This window comes from Cinclus cinclus, chromosome 3, assembly GCF_963662255.1.
Source record: "Cinclus cinclus chromosome 3, bCinCin1.1, whole genome shotgun sequence".
Lineage (NCBI taxonomy): Eukaryota > Metazoa > Chordata > Aves > Passeriformes > Cinclidae > Cinclus > Cinclus cinclus.
Genome location: NC_085048.1, coordinates 92,801,538 through 92,825,325, shown reverse-complemented (window position 1 = coordinate 92,825,325; position 23,788 = coordinate 92,801,538). Strand labels below are relative to the sequence as shown.

Here is a 23,788-nt window from a genome sequence, read left to right as displayed (position 1 = left end):
AAATATTCACTCACTCGATTTTAAGAACCAGCTTAGAATTTGATCTTTAGATATGCTGAGATCTTCCCATGATGATGATTTCTTCAAGTCTTTTGAAGTGAATGGGCTCTGAGGATACTCAGTGTTTTGCAGTACTGAACAGACAAAACAAGCATCAGTTTTGTGTCATCAGATGTGTTGTTCTGACCAAGCATCACATGATTTTGGACTCCCAGCATACAGGATAAGAGTAAATGCACAGGTAGTGATAGAGAAAATTAAATGAAAATAGAAAAAACTGACCTAGTAATCAGGTATATATGTCTTCAGGATTTTATTTTTTTTTTTTAATGTAGTTCTTTCACCCTCAGAAATGCTAACAGGATCTAAAATAGTATCTTATCTTCCATGCAAATGCCTATCCTGCATTCTGAAGTCACAGATTAGTGAAGGATACCTAACAACCCTGAAGATGATGAACAGCAGTGATGAACCAATATATTTATAGTTGTGAGGAAAAAAAAAAAAAGGATATATGAATTTTACGCTTTTTTCCTTTTTTAGTGTTAACCTCACAAATAAATGTGATTCTGAGTATTTTACTTGACAACTCTAGATTTTATCCTACATTATTTATATTAAATAAAATGCAGCATTTTCAGAAATAATTTCCTTGAGATAATACTTCTTTTTTTTTAATAAAAACAATTTTTGATAGATCTTGGAAGCCATATTGCCTGAAGTTCAAGCAAAATAAAATTACTTCAGACACAGTATACATCACAAAAAGAGTGTTTTATGGGACATTCAGTCAACATGCTGCTGCGTATTGTTCAAATACATTTATTGACTACTTTTCATGTATCTTATGGTTTGTAGTTTCCAGGACAATTATGCTATTTCTCCAGCACTGGAGTAAGTTTTTCCAAACTTTTCAAAGAGAACAATCGATGGAAACAGTGTTTCAAAGTCCTAAAGAAAAGAGAGACAAAAAAAATATGTTAAGCTTAAATGGGTTTGCCTTTTTTTTTTGTTTTTAAAGGTATTTTAGAGTTCCAGGTTTCATTTTATCTTTAAAAGAGAGTAAAAACTTTTTTTCTTTTTAATTACATGAAAGAGAATTATCATTCCCTAGACAATTTGGATTTAGCTGTTTCACAGACCACAGTTCAGCTGCATCTCTATCAACAGAGCACCTCTGACTTCTAGTAAGCTTCATGCAAACACTGCATTTCATCTGCATTGCACATTGCCAAACTGAGACCATATCATTTCTGACATCTCATATTTTCATATGTTTGCTATGATTCCTCCAAAATTCTGGTGCATAAATCTCAAAATAGCAAGGTAGACATACATTCAAAAGTGAATAATCTGTGTGTGGTGTGAAAGTGAGTACCATCCCACTCCTGAATGATTCACAAGATTTACTTTTTAATGTTTCTCTATGCCTTGTACTGGCCAATTTCTTATTCAACAGAAACACCTTGTTTGCACATTTTCATATTAAACTTTTAGAATGGTACAATATTCTAATTTCCAGTGTCTGTTCAGCAGCACAAGCACCTCCTTACCACAGGAAAAGTTGTCCATATAATTATTATAATAAATATTATAGTACCTTCAACACAACTGCACATGGTTTCCTTCTAAACTGAAGCTAGTTATATTTAATTCAGTAAATTAACCAGACTAATTCTGTTCATGGGAATGGAAAAATCAACAAACCAGCTCTACTTGCTAAGAAAGTAAGCAGATAATCCAGCAATAATTTAGGATTAAGCAGTAATTCAGAGCAGAACATGGTATCCATTATTTTTAAAACAGAAAGTATCGTATTTGTTAACATGCAGGACAGTTATGTACTTTTTAACAAATCATGAACAGTTTAACCAGTGGTGAATTTTGGGTGATACAGGGAAACCAGTGAGACCTGTGCACCTCCTATATCAGGATAAAGTCACGAATGGGAAGGCTGAGCATTGCAGAGTTCTTCATTTGCTGGAGCAGACGGCTTTTGCTATTAGGATTCCTGGCCAAACAAAAACAATTGGCTGCCAAAATTAGCTCCTTGGGACAATTTAGGAGCCTTTGAAGTGAACAGTGTTTTTGAGCTGGAACTAAGCCCAGGTCCAGCTTCAAACTCAAATCAAAATGACAAAGAGGAAATTTTTTGTGCCACACGCCCCCTTCAGTGTAAGATTACTTTGGTTTGGCAGCTGTACTGTTTATCTTGTTATTTAAAACTATTCCACTAGATACTCACAACTGAGCATTTAAACAACTGGCTCTGATTATGACGGCAGCAGTTATGTTTCACCACATTTAGGAAACACTACAGAATCTGATGGATAAATAAAAGCATGATGGATTTGGAGTTACATTAATTAAAGAAGATTAGAATGTATACTAGGTAAAAATTGCACAGCATGAATATAAAATATAAATACCTTTTTGGGAAACAGATCTTGTTTCTATTTTTTTCTGTATTTGAAGATAAAGATTTTAATCAGATTTCAACAGAGAGATGAAGTAAGTCCTGAAAACATCACCTGGCCTTGCAAGATCTACCTCAGCACAAAGGGAAAGGAATTAGAAGCCAGGTTCTCTTATCCATCTAATGTGATGATGAAATGACCACTCGAAATAAGCAGGGAAGCATAGTGATGCACTGCTTACTGATTCTGATAGGAATTATCTTGAATTTAGGCCCTTTGCTACATAGCATAGAAGTTACAAAGATACGTAAATAATCCTTTTGAAGAACATAGATTGTGAGTGGAGAAAAACAGGAATCTTCTAAATGATTTTCACCATCAGTTCCTCCTTGTTGGTAGCTGGAATGAATAGACTTACAAATATGAATGCACATATATTGGTGAACTTGACCCTATAGTTTTGCACTCAGGACCACAGAACCATGGACTGAGTTTATGGAATTTTTACACAATGCATTCTTAAATCATGCCATATAACCCTCAGCATCAGAAACCTGTAATTCTCAGCACTGAGACCTATTTTGAAATTTCCAAACAAACTTAATGTAACACTTCTTTGTTAAACTTATCCAACTTTGACTGCTTTCACTCTAGTAAACTGCAAGTGACTCAAGTTCAGCTGATGGAACTTAACAAGACCTATGGACTCTTTCAATATATTTAACTACTTGAGCTTGTGAGCTCATTAGTTCAAAACAATGGAGTCAAAAAGGTGGCATAAAGCCACCAAAGATTTGTCTCAATCAGCACTCTGATGTCATTGATTAGACTTGCCAAATGGTTACATAGTCTATATTTGGAATGTTATTAAATCAAATTCCAAAGACATTTTTCATCTGACTATGCAGTCTTACATAAACACAGATCACGTACAAATGCTGGCAAATGAACAAGACCTTGTAGACCTTCATATTGGTTTGGAGGCCTTTGGAAATTACTTCTGTGATATTCTAGAAACAAATTTGTACTAACAGTGTTTCTTTCCAAGTGATTTTGAGAGTACTGTACTATATCCTGTAATGTAAAAATGCAGTTCAAACATGAGATAGGAATTACAATTGAGTATCTTTTTGGAAATTTAATGAAGTAGAAAGTCAGCTGCCTCAGACCAAAGCAAGAACAGACAAACAACTGTAGCATATCTACTCTCAGATTTTAAGGCCAGAGAGTACAATTATTACCATTTATTCTCAGCAGCTTGATACATACTTCAGGATAATTTCATATATCAAATCTCTCTAGTCCATAATAATTATGAAGCTGTTAAGGATGTAATAAACCTGGAACAATATGCCTACAATAAACTCACATTATCTGATTTACAGGATAGAATAGTCTTTTTTTTCTCTGTAATGACAAAACTTGGGTTCACTGAATAAGTAGAGATTTGGTTGCATGAATCGAGAATAAATTTGTATTAGGCTGTACACATATAGATTTCCTTCATGGGTTAGTAGAAGCAACATGTGCAGAAGTTTCAAATATAAATTGTATAATGAAAAGTATTCTCTGAAATGTAAAGCATTCCATCAATAGCAGATATTCAGAGCAGTGAGTCCTCTTCTGAGTCAATCAAAAAATACTAAAGACAGTGTATAGATGCATTATGTCAACCACAGCACTATATGCTGTGTAAAAGTTAAACCAATCATTGAAAAGTTTGCATCTCAGAAAAGCTCCTTTGTAGCACTGGAATTGTATCATTGCTCCCATAGAGACATTAGGCCTCTTCTGTTATTCTCTTTATAGAACACCAGTTTTGAATGTACATTCTGTTAGGAATTAATGGCAGAAGGAATAACTGACAAATGAGCACAGCTGCTGGAATCATAATTCTCTCTTCGTGCTACTGAGTAGTAAAGCCAGGAGACAATGCTTTGAAACCAATATCCACAGATAAACACCAGGACCTTAGAGGATGCAGAGGAAAATTCTGCACAACTGTCCCTGCAGCAGGTACATTCTCAGTGTAGGGTAAGCCACGGAGCAATCTTGCTTTCCCACAAAGATGGAGGATATCCCGGGTACACAGCTTCTTTGGAAACCAGGCTGTGCTGCCAAGTGTCACTGCACAGCTCTTGTCCACAACCCCACCTGTTTAACACTAAGTGGTCATATTTATCTGTTTCCTGTAATCCTAATGCTTGTAATAGTAAAATTAAAGTTTTAATTTCAGCTGTCATAGTAAGCCCCCTGACCTGCTAATAGCCACAGAGGTCTCCAACAAGGAAGCAAACCAGAAACAGCAAGCTGCTAGACAAGTAAAATGTTGATCCAGCTAACTTTTATTCGCAGCAAATTTATCAATACTGGTTAACAATACTTCCAACTAGTACAGGGCCTTCTGACATGACAAAATGAGTGTAGCAACCTATTCTGTCAATACAACACAAATGTCATTTCAAGTGCTCAAAACCCACTAAGCTACCCTAAAAAAGATTGATTTATCTGCTCCAGTATTTCTTTGGGGCAAACTTTTCTCACAACTGAAACCAATTAGTGGGCCTGGCACTTGTAGTGCAAAATGTAGGTCAGCATCAAGTAATAAAAAAGTATTGACTTTCCTCTGTCTGTAAGCAGCATGAAAGGGGTGCCATGGCCTTGTCGTATATGAAAAGAGCTCCATTAATTTCACTTATTTCAACCAGGCCTGTCAAATACTAATGCTTCTATTGCACTTTTCACACAAAGTACATTGACACCAACCCTGGCCCCAGTGTAACAAGTTTACAATATTTCAGTCAGTGAAAGGGGTACTATAATTTTTAATTGCCTGTTGTACGTTTAGTCTCTTTAAGCAGCACTGCTTATAAGACTTACTAAGAGATATGAGCTGGGACATGAATAACAGCTTCACACTTCTTCCCACGGGCAACAGAACCTATTTCTTGGGCACAGCTTCAATAGCTAATTAGCCATAAAGTTCAGGACACACTTATTTGGCATAACTCTGTTTTTGTGGCTGGTGGGCACAGACTGCCAATTTTACTTTCTGTGGAGAAAAAACAAAACAAAACAAAACAAAACCAAGGAAGAGGTCTTCTGTGACTTAGGGCTATGAAATTGAAAAGCTAATGCGTTAACCAATTGGGTCAACCAGCCCCTTCAAATAAGAGATAATAATAAAAGCCTGGATCATGCCTTAGGGACTGGATCTCATTGTGTCAGCACAGAGGTATTGACTCCCATGGAAAAGTGTGCCTAATCAGAGTTCCCTGCCTCACAGCTGACAAGTGACCGCTGCTGTGACAAAGGGAGTAGAATTGCACCTTTCCCTATTCAGCTTACCAACATGATGCAGAGGAAGAGAAGGAGGAACCAACACCTACCTCCTCCTTCAACTACTACTGTTACCAATTTGAAAACCTCTACATTTTGTTCTTTCTGGTAGGAGCAATAAAGTTTTCATGGAAGCACAGGATATTTTATGAGCTTCTCCATACTATGGATAGACACAGCAGAGGTCAAACTGACCCAAAATGTTATGATCCTGTATCCCTCTATTCTCAGAAATTTGACTTCTAAACTGACTTTTCTTTTTTTCAAGTGAAGTTTATGGTTCTTGTTGACAAGCTTGAGTGTGATGTCTAACTCATTCCCTAATTGCCTCCTGCAAATGCAAACATCACCACCAACAATAAAACTCTTTGATTTAAAAAGACTGGGTGACTATGGTAGAAGGCAATTTTCTACTTGCTTTAATGACTTTGTAAGTCTTACCCTTTGAATCAACTTGCTATTAGATCTTAAAATATAATGATATTGTATAGCCATCATAAAAGGCAACTTTATAACCTTCTGTGTTACACTTCCATCAGGCAAGTTTTTTCTATTTGTTAGTTTTAGTCTTTTATTGACATTATGATAAAGTGTTGTAAAAAAGAATCAGGAAATTATGCTCACAGTAGGAAATTTAACAACACTATTTTAATACCCTATCTCCCAAACAGAAAGAGAAAACATTAATTGCTACTTAATTTATGTCACTAACATTTCATTATTTTTTACACTGAATTTTTCATGGATATTTATAACTAGCACTGACTCTTACATGTTTTATCTTTTATGAATTAAAAATGAGGAAGCCAATTTCATGCAGTGCTAGAAATTATGAAAGATTTCTAATGATGAGTTTGAAAAACCACGGACTTGATAATCACAAAGGTTTAGATACTTTATGTGTGATGTGTCAAGTATGAGAAGCACATCCATGTGTGCTCCCTCAGGAAAGCCTAACATGGAAATTATAACTCCATTCCTCCCTTCATGGAGTATTTGGAGAAGGAAGTGTTCTGCTACTCATCTGTGCTCACTGAAGTTTCCCTTCCTAGCTCAACAGCTAAATTGTGCTAATTTGTGCTTTGGAGGTAGTTGGAAACAGCTGACAAAAATCAACCTCTAAAACTTATTGTCCTCATCTGTGCAAGGTAGGAGAGGATGTGTTGTAGGCTTGAGAAGAGCATATTTTATCTCCTTCATGGTTAGGAGCAGTTTGGACAAAGGAACAAAAGCATATCCCCTTTCATAGCTGCACAAATTAAGCTATGACATGACAGAAAATAATGGTGATCTTCAGAAGGCAAAAGTTTGAGCCACTGTACATGGAAAGCACAACTATTCCTAAACGAGTAAGATATTCTGCAATAGCCATGTTCATTAAGGATTACAAATATGTCAACCCTTAGTGTCCTTTCTCACAAGCAAAGGCAAATTATCTCTGGGCTTTGATGGAAGTTTTGTGCAAGGAAGGACAAAGGAAAAAAAAAGGGGAAGGATTTGGTCCAGTAAATTATCTTCTCCTGTAAGTATTGCCTCTGCAAAATTAACTTGGGATCTGAAACTAGGCTGTCCTTTTTGTCATGTGTAATAAAACCAGCAATGAAGATTTGTGGTCAAAATTTGCATTTGTTACATTTACTTAGTATCCTGCAGTCACTGTGGTTGCCCAAGGGGAAGGAAGGGTGGAATTCCCAGCTGTACCCTCTACATTCATTTATTCCATTTATTAATGATCTGCAAGCCAAGGCACTGTCTGGTCCTTCCTCTCAAACATGGACTAACTTTGCAATGCTTTAGAAAGAAATACACCCTCCCTTATAAATAACAGTTAAGTTAATGAATTTCTTTATGTATATGAAGCTAATCTATGGAAGAAGAAAAAGTCGCCTTGATGTAGACACTTTTCAGGTGCTTTTAGACCTATTCAGAGTCAGTATCAATATTACAAGTATAGTTTGCCACACAAAGTTACAGTGCATGCTGTATCATACTTTAAGCAATGTTATAAAAAAACGTCACCCAAATTCTATTCTGAATGTCTGTATATGAACTGAAATTGCCAAAGATAATACTCTATTTTTTCAACTATGTAGCCTTTTTTTAACAAGTAAATTAAATTAAGAAACCAATGTGAATTTCTCTGCAAGCTATTTCATACTTGGATACCCTTGAACTTTACTGAATCTGCGCTAAAAAACAAAATGTGCAGTTGAAATAGTTCAGTAAGTATTCAGAACCCCAAGAGATGTTTATTTGCTATTGTCATGCAAATATCTACCTCTTACAGTGTATTTTAACAAAATATTTTTGAAGAGGGGAGTAGAAGTTCACCTTAATCTATTTAAGATGTATAAATATCATTGTCAAGAATGAAAACACTCTAATGAGAAATATATAACACTTTAAAGAAGCTATTAAATCTGAGGTGGAGCCTAACATTCCTTTCTTTTGTACAAAAAAAAAAACCACACTTAAAAAGCATCTGTTGGAAAAAAGTAAAGGACATATTTTTATGACAGTATTTGTATTTTTAAACCAGCTTCTTGTCTTGTCCATCACACACACACTGTTAGCAACGCGACTTGCGTTAGAAACTTAGGGATAAACATCTTGACTTAGGCCATTTGTAAATTGCACCCTTCATTGTCTAATCTGTTCAACTGCCACATTCTCTTTCCAGCTGAAAATAAGCCAGCACCAAGTGCTCACTGCCAAGACAAACTCAGAACCACTTTTAACCTGCTAGACTAAAGCCAGAAAATGTTTAACCTGCCAAGATTAAGTTGCAATTCTCTCTAACTTGCCAAAATCATGACACTGGGAGTTAAAGAGGAAAAATTCTCAGTTTAAATCCTCAAGTGAAAAATAAATTTTATCTTATTTGGCTTCTGATATGCAGCAAAACCAGTACTCCAGTTAGATTCATCTGGTTTCACATGGTTCTGGATGACACTTTCTAACCTGAGTGTTTTCTGTGATGAAATTACTAGATATGCAGATCAAAGGAGAACAGTGGATGATGTTGTCTGCCTGAGCTTTAAGAAGGCTTTCAACACAATCTCCCAGAGAATCCTTTCAACCAAGCTGGTAAATTATAGTCTAGATGTGCAGACTAATAGATGTAATAGCTGTCTGGAGTCTCAGGTTCAAAGGGTAGCAACAAATGGCTTCTCCTCAACTGGAACCTGGGTACCAACATTTTTCCTCAGGTGTTGTCTTGGGGCCTATTGTAATATCTTCTTCAGTGACCTAGAGGTGGAGGAATGCAATCTCCTAAGGTTCCAGGATTACACCAAAGTAATGGGTACCATGGAGACGCTTGAGGGCTGTCACTCAGAGTGATGCGGACAGATGAGAGGAATGGCTTGACAGAACCTTACAAAACACAGGATGGACAAATGTACCTGGCACTGACTCACCCCAGAGCAAAGCAGGCTGGAGGCTCACAGGCTGGGCAGGAGCTCTGCAGAAGAAGACCTAGTGGTCCTTGTGGGCAACTGGCTAAATATGAGTCAGTAATGTGTCCTAGCACTGATGAAAGCTAAAGAGAAAACCAGCTTTCCTCTTCCAGAAATACAAGCTACCTTCCAAAGAGACAGAAATTATCAAACAGGAGTATTTTCTCATTTTGCAGGCAGCTTACTTTGCAGATTGGCTAACATTAAAGAAACTACTCATCTCCCATCCAGTGTTTACAAATGCTCTCATTAATCAATAAAATGGGAACAAAAGCTTTTAGACTAATACCTATTCCTATTTTTTTCTGACTGTCTTTACTCATATGTGATAACATATCTTCTTTATGTGTCATGTTTTCAGTGCCACTTATTCTTCTTTGTAAATCCACCAGTTCTTTGATACAGTTCAGGAATAGCATCAGCTACAGTGATTACTCACTCAGGTGCTGCAGATTTGTTTTTGCACTGGCACAAAGTTAGTTCTGACACACTTGCTGATTAGAAGTTTTGGGGAGAAGAACAGCTGGTATTTATAGCCAAACATTGTTACAGATTCAACACTGTTCAAAAAAATTATATGGACTATACTTATTAGCACAAATTTTAAAAATAGATTGCTGAGCAATTCAGAAACTAAAACCATGCTGCATTGGTGCTGATATGAATACATGTTATGTATATACTAAATGTATTGTGCATGATATTCTATGGTGGTGCATAAGCAAAAGTTTATTTCATTTTTTCCGCTGGATAAATTCTGAACTAAATTCAACACTCTTCTGGCCACATTGAGGAAAGAATTTAGCCTGAGCCTTTAACATCTACGCCTTTAATGTCCATACAGAACTTTCAATGTATAGCTGAGTATGATTATATCTTATAAATGAAGAGGAACTGGGAAATTTTACAATGTTTTATATGCTAATTTATTCATTGACAGTGTAGTAGCAATTCAAGTTATACTGTAGTTTCCCATACTTCTCTGAGGACTTCAGATTTGAACTAAAGTGTGGAAATTCTTTAACTAGCAACACGTTTTTGTCTTCCTTTTGCCAAAGGCTTGGGCATCCGCAAAAACTACAAATCATGCCAAACTCTTTGAGTGATATATGGAGGACCACAATCCACTAGGAAATATGCTAAGACGAAGTCATTCATTTCATTTAGGTCTTTCAGTGGGATTTGAACCATCCAGCCCACAAACCATGTCTCAGGAGATTGCTGTGTACATCCAGCCCACAGTAATAATGATTCATATACATATATGTGTATATGCTTTATTGCTACCTTTAGCTGGATTAAAAGCAATCTATCAAATTTTATATTTCTGCTTCTTTTATTAGCTTTCTAGCACTTGATCAGCTGATAGAAGCAATAATGAAATGTTTTTTTATAAACTGGAGTTTGTAAGTCCTGTCCTGAGAATGTAATATTTCAAAAAACAGCCTAAGCTTTGGGGAAAAAACCAATTACAGAAACAGCATTAAAAATGCCAAGCACTGGGCAGAAGCAATTCTGGATCAGTTTAAAAAAGTGATTGATGAAACTCTAATCTGAGCTGAAGGAACAGTTTCACGACAAGCTGTGACCATTCCACACACTTCATTAGCTGCCATAATTAGCCTGGTGTTTCAATTTGTTAGAACTGGTGGGGACAATTTTACTCAGAATACAAACATCAAAAAACAGGGTGCCTCAGACTTCAGAAGAGGCTGATGAGAAGCTTTTCTAGTCTTTGTTAACTAAAAGATTAATTACAGCTGATGGGAGGCTGTACTCTGATTGTCACTCTGTCTATGTGCATTACTTTTAGCATTAGAAGAAAGACGTGGTTGACACTATACTGCTCAATCAAGCAGATTTGCATTAGTGCACAAAGTCTGTTAATATGCAATGTTTTTATTGTTTCTCTTTTTCCTTTTTCCCCCCATTATGTTTGAGACACTCATATCTAACAAGTTATTTTTTGAAAGAGTAGGGTGTTTAGTTGGTAATGATAAGCACTTATCATATATGCTGCCATTCCTCCACATGACTACAGGTGAGAAATCCTGACATGTCTCAAAGCTACAAGCTGGGAATATTATTAGTTCCTATTACCTCAGTCCAAACATAAATTCCTTCTCAAATAGTCTCACTATGAGAAACAAAACCAATGCACTTGTGAAACTGGTAATGTGTGATTCAGTCTTTGTACCCCTCTACCTCAGGTGTGGTTAGCTCTATACATTAACTCATCAAAGTTTGTAAGGTTATTTATATGGAAGTGAAGTTTGAAGTGCAAAGGCTAGTCTTGAGTAATTCCATAACTTTTATTCTAGAACATTAACACTTGGCAAATCACCTGCTCATAAAAACACCCCTTATGAGGATATGCCTATTACTTTCCGTATGAGTCTTATGCTGATATCAACAAAAACTGTAAGAGAAGAAATAATACAGTTTATCATGGTGGAACATCTGTTTAACCTGAGTTTGTAAAGGGCACGCTGAGACCAGATCTTCATTGCATTAAGTGAATAAACACTGAAGTGTATTCCAAAGTGAATATCATACTGTGATTTAAAATGGAGCAAACGAGCCCAGAATTTATTAACAATATAAATTTTGAAGAAAGAAGCAGGAGAAAATTACATCAAACCATTAAGACAGCAAACAGTCGGTACTACTTTCCATGTCTCATTCATTCCAACACAACTGCACAAAACCTTCACTGTGGCTTATCCTGTTCAAGTAATGTAGGTTACTCTAAAATCCATTTTTCTGCACTGAAGTCCTACTGCTCTGAGAATAATGTACTTTTGCTCTCTGGAGAGAGCATCAAAACAAACAAAAAATGTGCAAACTTACAGCCTTTCTTTCAACTCGGGCTCATACCTGGCATAATATCTTAGAACACCTACAGGTGTTATTAGCATTTAAATTATAAAACTATACAATCATAATGAGTCAGTGTAGCAAAATCTCTAATTCAGACATCATTTCAAGATGCAACAGTCTGTAGTCCTAAGTGAACCTGTTGCAAGAAAGTAATCAAAATATGTGTCTCTGATCCTAGACTCAATTTTGCAAACTCACCAGCAACATACATGTAAAGATGAGATTAAAAAAGCCCATTTTTCTGAGAAGATAGGTAACACCATTTTCCCTAGAACGTTCTGTCTGAATGGCATGTATTTTACATATTGATTATATTGAATATTTTACATATTGATTATATTATGGGCTGGATCCTTACCTGATGCCAATTAGCCCAGCACCATGGGTATATGTCTATTATGCTAGGGCTGAGGACCAGCTCTCAAGCCTGCAGTTTTCAACAGCTCTATGGCCCATGTAATTCTCAGAGGATTGTGAAAAGCTTTCAGTCCCTCTAATTTCAACTCTATTTAACAAGCACAAACAAGGGCTCGGTGAGTGTTATCAAATAATAAGTAGCTTGCTTTTGCAGATAAGTTCCATAAAGAATTTTAAGCAACTTTGAAATATAGCCTTTTTAATTCAATATTGTGGCAAATCGAATTGAGTTAAAATACATTATGTTTGACATACATATATTAAAAAAAAATCTACTTAATTCCAAGAATACTGAACAGTCTATCCAAAACTGATATGAAAAGGCAAGGCCATGTATTTCGCAGTTCAGTGTATGGGTTTCAAATTCCAACAAACAAAATCATATCCAAATAGTCAACGCCTAAAACCAATATAAACAAATTAGGCGTAACTTCAGTCTCTACTGTTTCTAGATAAACCAATTTTTTTTTTGCAATTTAAAGCTGTGTCACAAGTTACTGTAATGTACACTAAGCACATATTGAAGGAATTGGGCAAGACACTCTATTTCTAAAGTGTTTCTGATTAAATAAGAGGCTTTGAAATGTTTAAGCAATGTATACAATGGGAATTATTTAGAAAGCTAAAACATACATCTCACTCACAGAAATATTCGTTAAAGTTAACTCTTACTAAAAAAGAGAGGTTTCCTTTTAAGATGCAAGTTGTGTTATTAAATGAGAAAGGTAGGCAAAGCAAGACATTTATCATACAACCGACAAATGACATAGGATTGCTAGTTACACAATATAATAAGTGCCATCTAATTTTCTCTTTCGAATCAATTTATTCTTCAAAGCCTTGGATCATCATCAAGGGACTGCATTTGCCCACTGAGAGATTACAGAACTGAAAATCAGGTTTTATAAAGCATTCAACTAGTTGTCCACAAACCCTTACAAATAACCACTAGAATGGATTTGATTAGACTAGTGGTGACAGTATCTCTTCTTAGGCAAATAATTGAATGGTTTGACTCTTCTCAGACACTACTTTGTAGCATTACTTGAAAATCAAACCCTGCAGCTCATAAGTAACGACTAGAAAGTTTTTCCAGCTTTCCAGTTATCCACAGATTCTTTTCTGCATTTAGTTGAACATTAGCCAAGGGTACATTTTGCATGTTCTAATTTCCTTCACAGTGTTTACCATCTTTCTATAACCAAGAAAATAATTTGAAAGCTCAATGATAGTTAATAATAATTAGTAATTGTGTATCAAGTGTAGCATTTTTCAAAAGCAACCCAACAGTGGTGACCTTAAGGATTTTGTCAAAAGAAACAATCTACAGCTCAAGAAACTTTCCAGTGGGATCACTGAAGGTGATCTTCAAACAAAATGTAATTCTATAAATAAGACACAGTCATAAGGAACCTGGAAAGATCATTATGTAAACTGTCAAAAGTTGGAATTTTGCTTTCCTGGAAAACAAAATGGGTGCATCTTATAGTAAGAGATACTTCATCCCAGTCCTGTGAGTGGGAAGTAATGTCTGGTGTTCCCATTTTTGGACATGGCACATGCCTGCTTTCCTTAATACCTTTCATTCTCAATAGTAGATTATGACATCTACCAGAAAAAAAAAAAAAAAAAAAGAAAAAAGAAATCAGAATTAGAGTTGCAGAAGCGACTTTAAGATATTTTCTTTTACCCATTTTCAGTGACTACCTGCTTATCAAGTTGTTCTGTGGTATTAAATTGGGTAACACTGCTCTTTTTCTGTACTATCTAATCAGGTAGTCAAACACCTGAGATTCAAGGAGCTCACGGCTCTGAAAAGTAATGCTGTTGAGGGAATCAATCAATGTGGAAGCAGGGAATCACTCAGGTTGATGTTCATGTGAAGGTACAGCAGCATTCTGACTCCAAGTGGTTCTTCTGAGAGCAGAAAATATGTTACAGGGTAGGAGAGACAGACTTCTAATGAATAGAATATATTCAGTATACTCAATATACAGTATATAATGTATATAGATTGTTTTAGGACCAGATCCATGTATTAGGGATTTAAATTATTTGGTTTGGTGCCAAACCAGGACTCAGGATAGCAAATAAAGCGAGAGAAAGCAGCATTTTGTTGGCAGCAGATAGCTGATAACTCAAACTAAGGGTCTGCTTGGAGCATCTGAATAGATCCATGAAGTCATGCCAGCAGTAATAACCATACAGGAGCCATGTCATGGGCCAGAGATTGCTGGAGTGCATCCCACTTTGGCAACAACCTTTATTATCCCTGACATGGCTTATGAGGAAACCAGTATTGGAATGAGCAAACCCTTACAGCCTATCTAATAATTCCCTTCTAGCTGCCATGTTATGTAAGGTCTGTATTGCCTAGGAAAACACACTGAGGTTGGATTGGGGAACTAGGAATGTGATATCCCAAATACGTGCTAGCACTTCTCAAGTACATTAGTAACTTCTGTCACAAAGAACACTGGTGAATATGTCCTTTAAAGTTTTAAAAGGTGATAAAGCTGACAGTTCAGATGCACATTCATTAGCCAGTATCACACCGCACTAGAAAATGTTCTTGGATATTTTTTTTTCCAAATTCAAATGCAAACAAGAACATTCCTTCAATAAAAATGAAGTTAGAGTCTGAGCAAGAAAGAATTTAAAACTTCACACAGATCACATCTGTGATCTCACGTCAAATAATTAGAAGGTTATAAAAATGGAGTTAGGTGGAATTTAAGTAAATTTCAGTATAGTCAGGGATGGGAAAGCACAAATAATGTAAAACTAATCTGCCTCACAGTGGCATCATCCAAAAGACTGTTTTATGTGTTGGCCTTACAAGAGATAAATCTAATTTTCAAACTGAAAAAAATATCTTTCCCCCTCTACAAGAAATTTTTTCTGCTTTCTCTGTTAACCCAGATTGAAAATCTATCAGTTCTTGGACAAAGAGCCAAATTTATGCCTAATGTAATGCAATGAAACTATATTTTTCATTATACTTATGTTGTAACATTCTTTATATAAATTCTCACTTGGAATATATAATCATACTTGTTTTATCTGTTATTTATGTCATGATTTATTTAAATACTTCTGCAACTTCATGCAATCAGAGTTGAAGGCAATCACCATTCAACAAAATTGACTGAAGCTGTTGATTGTGCCTTTATGTACACTGGCTGAATCTGAGCCTGTAATTCCCTGCCTCTGATGACAAAGATGGAAGTGATATAATTTATATATGGAGCAACTATTGCTGGCTCTAATGGCTACACAGCACAGTGTGAAAGTGTCAGCAGTGTTGACCACAGCCCTACTTCCACTGCTCCACCAAAAGTGGAATTATGTTGGTGGTTAATTACAAGGGCTATTTTTCCTAGCCCAGGCAATGCCATGATAATCAGAATTACTTGAAGTTGAAATTTGATTAACTCTGGCAGTACTGTGTAAGTGATTTCCACTAGACAATGTCTAATTATTTCATTATTTCCTATTATTAATGGAATGAAACAATTTGAAACAAACAGCTAGAATGACTGTTTTGCAGGAAGCTCATAAACATCAATTCATACATGTAGAAATCTTACTAAAATTATACCAAGCTGGCCTGTTGAACTTGAAAGGCATATTTTATCCCAATCAATGCATAAAAGTAAAATTATCTATAACTAAGGCATGTTTCTCTGCTGTACAGTTCAGCTGTAATGATCCCCACACACTGTACTTGCACATCAATTATGATAATCATAATCACGGTCGTTAAGCTGAATGTTCATTATTATCAGGATGCTGGTGACAGCAGATTCAATCATCGGGTGCAATGGGCAGGCAGTCACAGTCCCACCCAAGTTTCTGCAGACAGCGTTGTGCCACATTAAATCTAAGATGTGTTCCACATCCCACTCCATTCCAAAAGCCGTAGACGGTAAAGGTCAACTTTATGTTCTGTGCAATATGCTTAGGTTCTCTAAATTAATTCTTTGCAGTCCTGGGTATTTTTATGCTTTGTAGATAATAAAATCCTGTTTAAGGCCAAAATGCCTGTGCAAATAATGAAACTGTGATTCAGTTGTACTGTAATTCACCGATAATAAGGCATCAGAGGGAAGAATCTATTAGAATGGAAGATCTTAAACTATCACTTCCTGAATTTTATAAATCAAAAAACATTAAATTCTGTCGTTAAAGTCACTTTTCTAAAATGCATATGCAAACTAATTCCAATACTGATTAAAGACTGTAAACTATAATTTCTGCCTCAGTAAATATGAACATATGTGAGTTTTTTGACAGCTGAAACACTACAGTTAATGTATTTGTTCCCTTGACTGACCCTCTACATTGGAACCTATCATTGTAGATTAAATTCCAAGTGACTAGTAAATATTTATATTGAAACTTTTCACATAAATTCCATCAAAGGCATTCCAATGTATTTAGATAGATAATGTAAAACTTAAAATATGTAAGCATTTTTATGTTTTATACTGATTTACTGAGTAAACTAACTAGATTCTGTTTCACTAAAGTTATAGTATTTCCATCCCTTGTTTATTTATAATCACGAATTAGAACATAACACTTTTTCCCTTAACTCAAACTTCTTTGAAATATAAACGGAGTGAGATAAAAATTTTCAGATTATAACTAGATGAAAAAAGAGCTACTAACTTTTCCTCACATAGATATGGTAATTATTATGTTTAGAAGAAGTCTATGCTAATACCCTTTCATTTTCCAGAAGAAATGTAACAAGGTAATATTTTTCATTGTTGTTCATTTTGTTTCTAAAGTAATTATATAATTTACATGCTAATCTTTTTGTGACTCGAATTAAATTGCATAGTAATAAACACATGAAAACCTCAGGAAAATACAACTAGGACATGCTCATGCACACACACACAAAAAAACCCAACTTTTTCTTTTTAGCATTAAAAAAAGCCAGCTAATATCAGCTAACATCAAATAATACCTCAGTAGCTCAGACGGGTCACTGATCCACTGAGCACTGACTTGACACCTTGGAAGAATTTACACAGTCTTACCAGTAACAATACAAGAAACTTGTCTAGCATAAGATTGTCAGAAACTGAATAGAGATCATGGCAGTGTTATCACCTATTCAGGTTGTAATAGAGGTTGCATCCACAATAATTTAACCTTGTGGTAAACTCAGAGGAGGGTTGTGTTCAGCAGACAAACTATTAAGCAAAAAAATCCATTTTTTCTACTATTTCTTTACATGCCCTTTCGTCTTGTGATTCATTAGAACAAATAATTTTGTTCATAGCACTGATATATTCAAAGTTTTCATATTGTTTAGAAATAAGAAAGTGACACAGAGTTCTATCAAATTTAACAGTTAGGAACATCTGACCTCACACCCACCTACAGCCCTTTTTCTATTAAATTGCCATGAGGAACTTGAGGTTTTGTGGTTCTTTTTGTTTTTTTTTCCTGGTAATAATGACCCATTAAAGCAGTAGGTATGTCATAAATAGCCCTTTTCTCCTCTTATCTCTCTGCTGGGGTAAGTGGCTCCTAATGGAAGCTTCATATTGATTTAGAATTGGGGTTGGAAGGCTCTGTGTCATGTTGGGTTAATGTATACAGCTATTCACCTCTAGAGATTCAGGCTGATATCTATCCAAGATCACAAGTAAAGTGAGGTTTTTTTAACTAAGCCCATAGTTTATATATGTGTGATATGATATCCAGTATAAATACCTTTAGATTTTTGATATCATCTTCTGAGCCTGAGCAAGAACTGCTAAGAACTGGAAAACCAAGTCTTTACAGGACAAGATGAGTACCAGAAATAAGACATTTAGGTCCTTTTAATAGATCATACTTATGCTCTGGGACTTCAGCCAGTCAAATCTTTCACTCCTTGCTTTTGAAAGACAAATTCAGATCTTTTTGTTTGACTGTTGATGTTTTACTTGCAAGAAGATATAATTAATGCATGTTGAAATACCAAACTTTTACTCTGAGCTCATTTTTAAACCTTGAAGTTTTGAGGAACAATCTTTTCAGAATGTTCCTTCTCAAACTAAGATTCCTTGGAGCTTGCTGTATATTTACAGATGTTAAACTGCTTTCAAGGAAATAATTTACCATATCTTACAAAATCCCAGAATTGTTTAGGTAGGAAGAGACCTCTTGAGATCACCCTGTACAGCCTGTCTACTCAGCTAGAGCTACACCTTGGATATATCCAAGGATAAATATTCTACAACCGCTTTGGGCAATCTGAGTCAGTGCTCTGTCACCCTCACAGAAAAAGTAAAAAGAAATACAAATTTTTAAAAAAGTGTTTTCTTGTGTTCAGATGGAATTTCATGCACTTCCCTTGTGTTCACTGACACTTGTCTTGTCACTGGACACTATGGAGTCTGAGAGAAGTTTGGGGTCCTGTTCTTCCTTCACTCATATCAGGTGTTTATGTACTTTAATAAGATCTCCCCTGTGCCTTCTCTTTTCCAGACTGAAGTGTTCCACCTGTTTCAGCCTCTCCTCCTACCAAAGATGCTCCAGTCCCCTAACTATACTGGTAGAGAGTGCAGCACAGAGCCAAAATCTGTTCTCCATTTTGTACTCAGAAATTTTGAAGCGATTAAGATACCTAATACAAACAGAAGTAATGCAAACACTACACAAACTCATGTTCTGAGGAAAATTACCTCTTGCAGCACTACAAAACCAGACATATATGAGATGCTCCAGACAAAGCAGGCAATTTAATGAGTTCCTCTTAAAATAAAAAAAAACAGCTATTCACTATTTTTAAGATTTTTCCAAAGAATTTATGCAGCAAAATACTGTGTTGTTTTAATCAGGTTTTGCTATAAGTTCCTGAAAGTTTATCTTGATGTGTAAGAGTAAATAAACAGACTCCCTTAAATCAGAAAAGGCAACACAAACACAATGAAACCTAGCAAAATGTATATAACTGAAGATTTACTTCATCAGGGTCTTAAAATCTGATCTTGTAGGACCAACAGGTGATGAATTTCCTCAAACTGAATTTACCAGAGAGTTAAGGAAATTTCACACCTCATAACAGCTCTAACTACATAATTTTATAACATGCTACAAAGAATCCCATTGGATTGCATGATCTCTGGATCATACTGAAATTCACTTAGTCCTAATAAAAGAGCAATCTAAAAAAAATAAATAAATTCTTGATTTTTGCTGTGACTTACCTTATCTGCTATCCACTTCTTAGGATATACTTCTCTGAAATATTTAGTTCCATAAGCTTCTCGGCCATACTTGCCTGACTGAAAAAGTGATGGCTTATACTTCTCATCATTCTTATGATATGAAGAAAAGGGCAGAAATCTGAAATTCAAGAATATTTTAAAAATTAGTTATGATCTTCTCTAGAAGTCACAGGATTGATGTAAATCAGTGCTGCAGGAGAGATGACATGGATGCACATTCCTGATATTTTTCACTACCATGCTAATATTCCCCTTCAGTATTATGAGAGGATTACTGCAATTTCTCCTGCAGTTTCTTTCAGATTAAATTTGGAGCAAGGAGATGGTGAGTTTCAACAGGACAAAATGAAGACTTCATGCACAAGGATCTAACTCGTTTCCCTTGTGTTAGTAGATTATTACTTTGTCTGTACCTGCACTAACTGCTGGTGGATGTGCAGGACAGACAGGGTTCCCTTTGCTGGGAGGTGCATGCTGTTACCCCACGTCCTAGCAGGCAGTGCAGCCTGTGCCAGCTGCCAGTGGCAGGACTCCCCATGCACAGAGGACAGAAATCACCTCTGGAGATAGACATCCTTTGGTATTTCATGACCAAAGCACAATAAACCGTATTCTATTTAACAGAACAGAAACTTCTGCACATTGGTAAGCCACAAAGCAGAGAAATTGTTTCTTCAGAATTCATATACTGTGTACTTTGCTCTTAAGTTATAATTATGTCCTAATTAGCAATCTTTTTGAGACAGGTTCTTTCATTTTCAGTCATAATGATTATGGATTTGCTGCTTACATAGTGCCAGCAAGCAGTGAAGTTCCAGCTACCTGCTGGAAGGGGTTTTCAGCTGGTTTTCAGGGGATTTCAGAGTGTCATGGACAACAACATTTTTCAGGAGGTTCCACAGCAATCTGTGTGAAGGAAGGTGAAAAACACCTTGTATATAGAAAATCTGCAAGACACCTTACAAACACATCTTGGTTTCATCTATTTCATTTTCCAGGAGAGTCATGAGAGCAAACAAGTAAATTCTACTATAAAGTAGAATTCTTTATTCTACTATAAAGTAAAACACTGGGAACTAAGTTTACCATTGCTGGTATTCTGAAAAAATCAACACATGTTCTTAATTCTAGAAGTGCAGGAAAAAATATTACTCAGCAAAATTAAAAAGACATGTCTCAGAAGTCTAAAACATCACTTTCAAATGCCATGACCAGAAGTGTAGTTAATTAGAATGCTTCCTTAGTAGGAAGCTTTCCAGAATCCATAGTCCCTAGAAGAGCTGCACAAACAAAATTTTGATAAAAATGAGCATTAAAATACCTTTCCTCATCTCTCAGCTGATACAGAAGCAGAAAATTATTTGACTGATTTATCAACAACTGCTTGAGTGTTTTTTAAAAATTATTTTTCTTTCTTCCCACCTCATAAAAAGAAATGGTTTAAGAATCTTTCCAGCTGTATCAACTTTTACCATCACATGCCACAAACGTCATGTAAAGTTAGTGAAAGGAAAACCCTGAGTTAGCTGACTTTTAAATAATAAAAAGCTATAGTAGCATGTGTATACCCATGGGAAAGGACACCCTCACACAAGACAGATTAGGGTACTTGTAATGCTAATTTGCACATGGGATGGACATCATACACACACAAAAATTAATGTGGCCCCAGTGTCCCAGAGAATACATCGAAGGTGCTGTGAGCCGGCTGCTCCACTTGCAGTTTTTATCACTTCTGAATTGCATTTTAATAGTACATTTTTCTTTTGTTCAGATGTGAAAGAAAATTGGCTTTCTCAGGGGATTGGACAGCTGAGAAGACAAGGCTTGCAGTTTTGGGATTTGCCCATATATGCACAGAATTTAGTTGAGCTATAGCATTCAGAATTTAATATGAATACCATGTCTGTAAAATTTATACACAAAATGATTAAAAAATCTTGAGGAAAGTAGAAGCAAATTATTATAGTTTTCCTTAAAAACAATTCTACATAGAGGTTTTGATTTAACTGCGGATCAGTTAATCTTTGTCTTTTTGGCAAACAAATTCTCAGAATAATGTAGGTTCTACTGTGATTAAAAAAAAAAACCACCAAAATTAACACTGAGACACAACTACCCAGTATGTTCTTTTAAATTAAAGAACAAAAATATGACAGGGCATAGTGGTATCAAATAGAAGCTTTTCCTTCTGTTTACAGTTCTGCTCTCAGAATCAGGGCAGAGCCTTCAAGCAATGATGCTCTAGCTACAAGAAAGGATCACATGCTTGCAAATTTAGTGTCTGCTTAAAGTTCGTGAGAATTTTCATTATGTGAATAAGTAATTAAAAGAATACAACAATTTTTTGTTTCAAGTAGGGTAACCAAATTAATGGGAGTAATATAATTCAAAAGTCATTATACTCCCCCCCAAACAATAATAATAGCAAGAAGTAATAGCAATTGCAAAACACTTCAGTAATGGTATTATGTTCTGTAGCTCTTTGTATACACCTGACACAGCTTTTCTCAAAATTAATGGCAGTATGTGCTCTGAAAGTGACAGAAGAGAATGATGGAAGAAAAAATTAAATTCAGACAATGGTAGGATACCATTATCAACAGTTCGAGTTTAGATTACAATAGTTTAGATTTCAAAACATTCACTCATTATTCCTACATCTAGATTTCAGCTTTTCCTTGTGATTTAAGTGTAAATTCAGAAATTCTTAAAGGTTTTCAGTAAGCATGACAGAGACAGGAGTACCAATCAAAGAATTAAATTCTGTATTGATTTTTTATTTTGTTATAAGGCAAAGACAGTATAAGCTGAGACTTACCAAAATCTAATTTAATAGAAGGTGAAGTTTCCCTAAATAAATACATTGAAAAATGAAAAATTATTTAATATCAGCCTGAATGAGAGATATGCTAAAGAATGCATTTAAAATGGGGAAAGGGTTGAAACAAAAAAATGGGAAACTACAAATGGCAGTATTACTCATACATAACCTGAGAAGGACCAGGACCTAGTTTGGCTCTGTCACTGGTGATGAAGTCCAGCTGCACTGCTGCCAGAACCCTGCTATATTGAACCTAATTAGCCTAAAAAGACCTAGAAGCCTTCACTTAGTAGCCAAACCAGGACCTGACAGCTGCTAGAGGTATTTAAGTTTCAAAGACACCATAGATATAGACACCACTATTAATTTCATCTTTCTAATCCTTTTTTCCCCTCCCATATTTACACTCCCCCTCCATGATTTTTGTTCCTGCATTCGTCACCTACCATTTCTTCCCTTTAGTCTGTTACTTTTATTGCGATGTTTCTCGCTATTTTGACAGGAGATGGAAAAGGCCTTTTAGATGCTGAAGGTTTTACAACTAGGGTGAAAGATGATGGAAGCAGCAGCAGGAACTGGTTTCTGGTGTCTATGGCAGTGTGAGAGGAGCACAGCAGCACAAGCAGGAAGGAGAATTTCCCAGGTCCATCACTGACTGCTGGGCAGCAGTATCCCAGGGCTATGTGGTACTTACCAATAGGACATAGGACAGAGGCAGTGACTTTCTTGAAATTTAAATGACAAGGAAAAAACAGAGTGGTCTTTCAGCGTGTTCTCCCAACCTGCCCAAGAAGCAAAATCCCAGCAGTCTAGTAAGAGCAAGCAGGTAATGCTGATCCCAGAAATGCTTCAAAACATACCCAGACTTCTGAGAAAAAACTGCCAGATCTACTGCTGGATTGCCACACATGGTACACTGCCGGGGGACAGTTAGAAATATAAGACAGAGTACTGCTTATGCAGTTTTTCAAACTTTCATATTTCTGCATACTGTGCATTTTTGTAATTTAGTAGGAAAAATGCCAGCAAAATATTAACTCCATGACATTGTTAAATTTTTATCTGAAGTGTTTTTATACAATAGCAATTCAATTCCTTGTTGTCTTGATTTAACTAAAAAAAGACAATTTTATCTCTCTTTGAAGAGCTCCATGTACAATTGGCTCCAAAAAAGCCATGCTTCTCTATCAGGAATCTTTGAATACTTTATATATTTTT

The 23,788-nt window shown here is 35.8% G+C and overlaps 1 protein-coding gene across 1 annotated transcript in view; it reads right to left on the bottom strand.

Annotated features, from left to right (window-relative positions):
• Nucleotides 1-870: 870 nt before the first annotated feature.
• Nucleotides 871-23,788, bottom strand: part of SPATA17 (spermatogenesis associated 17) — an 83,421-nt gene continuing 60,503 nt past the window's right edge. Inside the window, exons 9-10 of the mRNA XM_062489030.1 lie at nucleotides 19,726-19,864; nucleotides 871-951 (exon numbers count right to left, since the gene is read on the bottom strand). Coding sequence (XP_062345014.1) covers nucleotides 871-951; nucleotides 19,726-19,864 — 220 coding nt within the window. The remainder of the gene's footprint in view (nucleotides 952-19,725; nucleotides 19,865-23,788) is intronic.